The sequence below is a fragment of the Myotis davidii genome, unplaced genomic scaffold (genome assembly GCF_000327345.1).
Source record: "Myotis davidii unplaced genomic scaffold, ASM32734v1 scaffold574, whole genome shotgun sequence".
Lineage (NCBI taxonomy): Eukaryota > Metazoa > Chordata > Mammalia > Chiroptera > Vespertilionidae > Myotis > Myotis davidii.
This window is the reverse complement of record NW_006285614.1, coordinates 167291-174570: the sequence shown is the minus strand read 5'-3', so window position 1 is coordinate 174570 and position 7280 is coordinate 167291. Positions and strand designations below refer to the sequence as shown.

General features: G+C 57.1%; 1 protein-coding gene across 1 annotated transcript in view; it reads right to left on the bottom strand.

The window, feature by feature from the left end:
* GAS2L2 (growth arrest specific 2 like 2) overlaps positions 1-2043 on the bottom strand; it is a 7653-nt gene extending 5610 nt beyond the window's left edge. Inside the window, 2 exon segments of the mRNA XM_015559250.1 lie at positions 1-145; positions 1496-2043. The exon segment at positions 1-145 is cut by the window's left edge and continues 110 nt beyond it. Coding sequence (XP_015414736.1) covers positions 1-145; positions 1496-1880 — 530 coding nt within the window. The 5' untranslated portion in view covers positions 1881-2043.
* Between the last annotated feature and the right edge of the window lie 5237 nt (positions 2044-7280).

The following is a 7280-nucleotide window of genomic DNA, read 5'->3' as shown; positions in this document are numbered from 1 at the left end:
TCGTCGATCTCCTCCTCCAGCTGCACCAGGGTGGGCGCCGCCACCCCGAAGCGCCAGGCCCGGCGGCCCAGCTCCAGCAAACACAGCACCACGCTCTTGACGTTCTTGCGCAGCACCAAGTCCTCCGTCTCGAACATGAGCACCTCTGGCAAGGGGAGGGGAGAGGGAGGGGTGGGTCGGCCGCCTGAGCCCCGCTGGCCTTTCCGGAGCCAGGCGGTGGGAAGCCTGGGTCCGAGGATCCCAATTGGCACCAGCCCCCGCGAAGGGTCTGGGCAGAATCGGTCCGGCACTGAGCGCAGACAGGGTGGCTCCTGTCACAGGAGAGGGCAGGGTCGGGGTGGGAAGAAGTGACCCAGCCAAGCACAGGACCCTGGAGCCTGGCTGTGAGAAGGGCTGAGTCCTGAAGCTAGAAGCGGTTTGTTCTGCTTCCTCCTCTGACCTCCAGTCGCCTCCAGGCATCTCATCCTCTACCTCCAGCCCAGGTGTCAGGAGGTAGGGCTGAGTACTGGGCTGGGAGCCTGACCTCCAGAGATCCTTGACACTCCCACCCGCCAGCTGTGTGACCTTGGGCTAGTCCCTGAGCCCTCAGTCTTCTCTTCTGTAAAATGGGGACATAGTCTATTTCATGGGATTGTTGTGTTTGCAGACACAGCCCGGCACATAGTAAGCGCTCAATAAAACCCTAGCCTTGCTCACCCCTCCCACCCTGCCCCTCACTGCCTTGCCCCCAGCCAGGAGCCCGGCCTAACCCTCCCCTCTGCCTCACACCTGCCGCCTTTGGCCTGGAGGATGGCACAACATCCAGCTCCCTCCCACTGCTGGTCCCAGGCCCAGGGGATGAGGGACCCTGACACTCACTCCCCTGAGTCTCACAAGCCCCAGTGCGACTGGCCCCTCCCTAATGTCCGGTGCTCCCTCCGCTGTTCTCTCAGCACCTCGCCCTGGCCTGTGCCCTCACCCACAGCAGCTTCTCCCAGACACCAAATGGTGCTGCCCCTGCTGGTCCCCTGCTTGCCCCCCAAACTCCATGCCTCAAGACGCAGCTCACACTTCCTTCTTCCACGCGGCCTCTCTCTGCCCCCACCTTCCACTTCATCAGGTAGCTGTTCCCTCCCCCGCGCTCACACCCCTCTCCCAAGCTCTTATCACAATGGGCCGTCATGTATGTGTCTGCTCACTCATCCGCCTCCATTCCTAGACCCTCAACTCCTTGGAACTGGGGATCAGAGCTCTCCGTCCTCGGTGCTTCACACAAAGGAGATAGGGACTCAGCATGTGTTTGTTGAATGAATGAATCATTCAACGAACACCTTTCTTTACTGAGGATTTACTATGAGATGGGGAAACGGAAGGATGAAAAGGGATGAGCTGGCCCAAGGCAAATCTGGAAGGAGGACCCTGGCTGTTGGCCCTCAGTGCAGCCTGGGCCTCGGAGAGGAGGGGGGCACCCAGCAAGGTAAGGGTCTGGAAAGGGGAGGGCCGGGGGGGGGGATACCTTGGATGCCCATCTCCGTGCGACACCACCGGATGAAGTTGGAGACGTTGTCCCGGGCCTGGAAGGTGCCTGGCTGGGCAGCCCCATTGCAGGACACCCCGGCCCGCGGCACGGGAATCCTGCGGGCTCCGGCAGGCGCCGCAGCCAGGAAGGCCAGGGCAGCCTCGGTGATGGCGTTGGCATGCCGGCACAGCACCAGGCCCGTCTCCAGCACCTGCAGGAAGTTGGCAGCACTGATGTCCAGCCCATAGAGATCCCGGAGCCACTCGGCCAGGTCCTCCTTCATGGCTTCCAGGTACTGCTCGCTGGACTTAAAGGGCCGGATGCTGCGCACCGGAGGCCCTGGTGTCCCAGACCTCCTCCCTCGTCCCCCACGCTGGGACATGGCTTTGACCCTCAGCGGAGGAGGAGGTGGGCACCTCTTCTCTCCTGCTCTTTGTCTTCACTCCTGCCCCCTGCTGTGTCTTGGCTGGTTCTCCCTGACTCCCGGTTCCCTTCTACCCTGGGAGAGCCTCGGATTTCAGGTTCTGCCACTTGCCACTGGCTTCAGCCGCCTCCCCCAGGCTGGCCAGGCAGCAACCTCACTCTTTGGCTGCACAGTGGACCCAGAGTTCGCCCCCTGCCAGGACAGATGGAAGTGAGGACACTCCTGTCTCCCCTCCAGGGCTGGACAGGTCCCGTTGGCTGCCTCCCACCCCCACCGCCAGCCGGACCTCAATGGAGCCTGGCCTGGCCTCTCCACCCTCCTTTCTTCTCTCCTCTCCTTGGAGACAGCAGCTGCTACAAACACTCCTTGTTAACTCTTCCTGGCTGGCAAGGACTGCCCTGCAGAGCCCGCCCTGGAGCTGGAACAGGGAGGAAAAGTGGGGTTGAACATGGTGGAGGCTTCTGGGGCATGGGGGGCAGGAAAGGAGGGCCAGGGTGTGCCACGGTGGTTAGTGAGCACTGTAGAATGGGGATGAATACACACGGTGACAGAGTCTAAAGACATGAGTTTAGCCCTGGACCCTCTGCTAAGTCCCTCTGTGACCTTCATATGCTACCTAGCCTCTCTGTGCCTTAGTTTTCCCAAGTGTAACATGGGAATGCTGCTGTCTACCTCCCTGGGGTGTTGTGAGGGTGAGGAATAAACGTATCATGTATGTGGAAAGTATCAGACTGTAAGAACACACACGCTCGGGGCAGGGTGGGTCCCAGCTCTCGGTGATTCTCCCAGCATCCTTGTCTACACACCATGACCCCCCTTCCCCCGCCCCCCGCACTTTGAGAATCTGCACATCCCTAACTCTACCCACAGGATTCCTCCACAGTGGGCTGTCGCTCATAGTACCTCACCCCAGGGCCACAGCAGTGCATTCACTCAACAAGTATGTCTTGAGTACCTACTGTGTGCCAGACACTATTATAGGCCTAAATCTAGAGCAATCAATGAGGCCCCTGACTCGATGGAGGCTGCTTGCCTGTTAAGGAGTGCTGCTTGGCAAATAGCAAACAAATAAATCTATGTGAGTCAGATGGTGCTAACACCAGGGAGAAAATTAACAGACTAAAGAGATGGGTGTGTGTGGCATTTTATATAAGGTGGTTGGGCAAGGCCTCACTGATGTGATGATATTGAACGGAGACCTGAGAGAAGTAAGGGAGCAGGAACTGCAGGGATCTGGGGGCAGGGTACCGGGGCAGAGGGAACAGCCAGTGAAAAGCTCTGGCAGCCTGGCCTGTAGGGCTCAGTAGCTGAGCATCGACCTATGAACCAGGAGGTCACAGTTCAACTCCCAGTCAGGGCACATGCCTGGGTTACTGGCTCTATCCCCAGTAGGGGGCGTGCAAGAGGCAGCCAATCAATGATTCTCTCTCATCATTGATGTTTCTCTCTCTCCCTCCCTGTTCCTCTCTGAAGTCAATAAAAAATATTTTAAGAAAAGCTCTGGCAGGAGCCTGCTTGGCATGTTCCAGGAATGACAGAGGTGGGACGTGGGGCAGAGGGAAGGGGGTGCTCAGAGCATGCAGGGCTTTTCTTGACCTTTTAGAGGGGAAGTGTCTTTCAATTACCTTCTAACGGCATCAAGGCCTGATGGTTGTCCCCAAGAAAACCGGAGCGGCAGGAGGCCCTCGTTCCTCGCTTGTATGATCCTCTCAGCGGGGTTGAATGTCCTCATGCCAGGCAGCTGGGTTTCCCCTGAGCTGAGGCAGTGAGCTGGCCGTGGTGAAGTGGGGTGCAGGGCTGAGTAAGGATAGGTATGGGGCTCGGGTACAGTGTTTTGGCCAGGTTCAAGCCTCGGACTAATGAAAGGACAGGGTCCTCTCATTGCCACGTGCAAGTCCCAGCTGGAGGGCAGGGCCCTCCCAGCACAATTATAGCCAACGGCTGTGGTTGTAAGCTCGAACCTATGGTCCGAACACGGAGCCCCACGTGCCTTGTGCTAAAGTTCAGGTGCATGTAGTTGAGTGAGGTTGGAGCTCACGAGGATGCTGTAAACAACGTGATCACGCCCCTACTTTGCCTCGTGGCATCTGCTATAAAATAAAGACACGGCTTGTGGGCGTCATCATTGTCTCCTCATCAGGGAGGCAGCGTCCCGTCCCGTCCCACCCACCGAGACCCAGCTATTATTCTCTTGTCTGTCTTTCCTTAATCCTTTCAGCTCCCCTACTCGGGATCACCCTTGGTCGGGCTGGCGTGGCACAGTTAGGGATAGAACAGAAAGGGGAGGAGAGAAAATAATGATACAGTAAGCAGAGGTCTAGGTGGATTCTGTGGGCCAGGTAAGTGGTTCTGTACCACAACATCTGGTTTACAGATGAGGAGACTGAGGGTCAGAGAGAGAACATGCTGAAAACCAGACACCCTTAAGTATATATATATAATTGATTTCAGAGAGGAGAGAGAGAGAGAAACATCAATGATAAGACAGAATCATTGATTGGCTGCCTCCTGCACGCCCCTTACTAGGGATCAAGCCCACAACCCTGGCATTTGCCCTTGACCAGAATCAAACTGGGACCCTTCAGTCTGCAGGCCTATCCACAGAGCCAGACACCTTTTATATTTATGTGCTGGAGCCCTAGCCTGTTTGGCTCAGTGGATAGAGCATCGGCCTGTGGACCAAAGGGTCCCAGGTTCAATCCCGGTCAAGGGCACGTACCTTGGTTGCAGGCTCCTTGGGCCCTGGTCCTGGTTGGAGGCAACCAATCGATGTGTTTCTCTCACATCAATGTTTTTGTCTTTCCCTCTCTCTTCCACTCTCCCTAAAAATCAATGGAAAAATATCCTCGGGTGAGGATTAACAAAAAATAAAATAAATATATTTATGTGCTGGAGCTAGGTTTGAACCCACCCTCTGCTGTCTTTACATAATGCCGCTTCACGAGGAAGGTAGGGGATATCTGGGGGGAGGCCTAGAAAAGGCAGATTCCTGAGTGGAACCATATGGGCAGGTTAGGTTCCAGCCCCACCCAGGTGATCCAACTGAAGTCCTGGAGACCAGACCGAGTTCTATGGGTTCTGCTACTTCCTCTCATCCCAGGCTCTGACCGGGCGAAGAAGGCAGCATCGCCCTGGGAAGGATGGATAAGGACGGTAAGTGGGGCTGGAGGCAGGGTGGAGCCAGAGGACAGGGTATGTTGACTACAGGGTGGACCAACCAGCTCATCACCATGGTAACCCCAGAGTAGAAGTCCAGCCTTTTTAAGATTATACCCATCCAGGTACAAACGCTCTCCTTTCTCTTTCCTGAATATGCTTGATATCTGCTCCCTCTTCTTTACCTCCTGCGGTTCAGACTTTTGTCTTCTCTGGCCTGGACCACAGTGGGTCTCCCTCTGTCAGTTCTGCGCGAGTCCCTGCATCAGAACAGTCAGTGGCTCCCACTGCTGCAGGGCTGTGGGCTTTGGTGTTTAGTGAGCGCGGGGGGATGGGGATGGAAGGGACACAGTGATACAGTCCAAACACCTGAGTTTAGCTCTGGACCCTTTGCTAAATGCCTCTGTGAACTTCATAGGCGACCAACGTCCAAACTCCATGGCCCGGCACCCAAAGTCCCAGCCTTTCTTTCCAGTGCCCCCTCCTCCTGCAAAGTCCCCAGCAGCCCGCTCTGGCTGCGCAGTGGGTCTGGCCTTTCACAACCGCAAAGCTCCAAGAACGGGCAGAATCTCTGCAGCAACTTTTCTTGGAAGGTTTCCAAAAACCTTAGATGAAATTCGCAGGCCCCTCCGTGACCTACCTCATCCCTCACCCAGCTGAGGGGGTGGTGAAGATGAAGGGACACGATGTGTGAAAAGAGTCAGGGGGGTGGTTGCATGTAATTGGTGCTTGATACATGTGAGCTAGAATGCTAATGTGATTAGGACCCCCCTTCGTCTCCAACCTCTTTGGGTTAGGCAGGCATCGATGGCAAGTCGTCTTCACCTCTCCAGGGCAAACCCCAGAAGTTGTGCCTCCTCTGTCACCCTCCCCCCCCTTTTTTTAAAAAAATATAATTTATTGATTTTTTACAGAGAGGAAGGGAGAGATAGAGAGTTAGAAACATCGATCAGCTGCCTCCTGCACATCTCCTACTGGGGATGTGCCCACAACCCAGGTACATGCCCTTGACCGGAATCGAACCCGGGACACTTCAGTCCGCAGGCCGACGCTCTATCCACTGAGCCAAACCGGTTTCGGCCACCCTCCCCCTTTTCATGACAAGGTTGGCTCCCCAGGTCCGGCTGCCCGCAGGGCACACCAGGGCGCTGGGCTAGTGTTTGCTGCTGAGGGTGGACACCCCCGTCAGGCAGGTTCCTTTCCATGTCAGCCCAGGAACTTCCTGCCCGCCAGGGCCACTGCTTAGAGCCGAACAAAGACATCAGCAAGAGGGGTCAGTGGCGGCTGAATCTGGCTGGCAATTGGGGTCATGCCTGGAAGGAGGAAGAGACACTTTTTCCTAACGGGTCTGCCCATTGGCGGCCCCTTTTTCTAATCATACGAGGTGCTGTGTGCCCACTGCCCACCCACCCTCCACAGGTGATGCTGGGATCCCTAAGGCCAGGCCCGCTTGGAGGAAGGAAGTCCCATCTAGAAAACAAAACGTAAACAGCCACGCGTTAGGATTCCAGCCAGTGCACCATGTTTATTGACCGCCACGGACAGCACCCACCCTAGAGCCAGTTAGAGAGAAGGCGATGAGCCCTCATTGGTGCCAGGTTCGGAACTCTCCTGGCGGCCTCCAGTTCATTGCTTCCCGCTGGCCAAGCCCGCGTGGGCGCCTGGCACTCGGCGATCTCACACCTGCCTCACATCAACCCCCGAAAGAGGCACTCCTCCCCCATTTCACAGGCGAGCAAACGGCCTTGTCTCAATCCTCAGTCCCAGGAAGCACAGGGACCGTCTCAATCCTCAGTCCCAGGAAGCACAGGGACCATCTCAATCCTCAGTCCCAGGGAGCACAGAGACCGTCTCAATCCTCAGTCCCAGGAAGCACAGAGACCGTCTCAATCCTCAGTCCCAGGGAGCGCAGACACCGGGGCGATCAGGTGGGGTGGGGGGTGCAGCCGGGCAGACCCCGGCCTGGCCCGGGAATCCTGGTCGCGCTAACTTTCTCTTGGAGTCCTGCTGGCTCCTGCGTACGCACCATCCTTGAGGTGCCTTTTTGGGGGGTGGGGGGTGAGGGTGGGGAAGAGTGGAGTTGTGGGCACAGAAGAGTCAGGGTACGACCTTCTCTCCGCCCGCCCCCAGGCGTGAAGACCCCCTTGTGGAAGAAGGAGCCGGAGGAGCCGGGGGTCCGGGAGGAGGCGGCGGAGGAGGAGG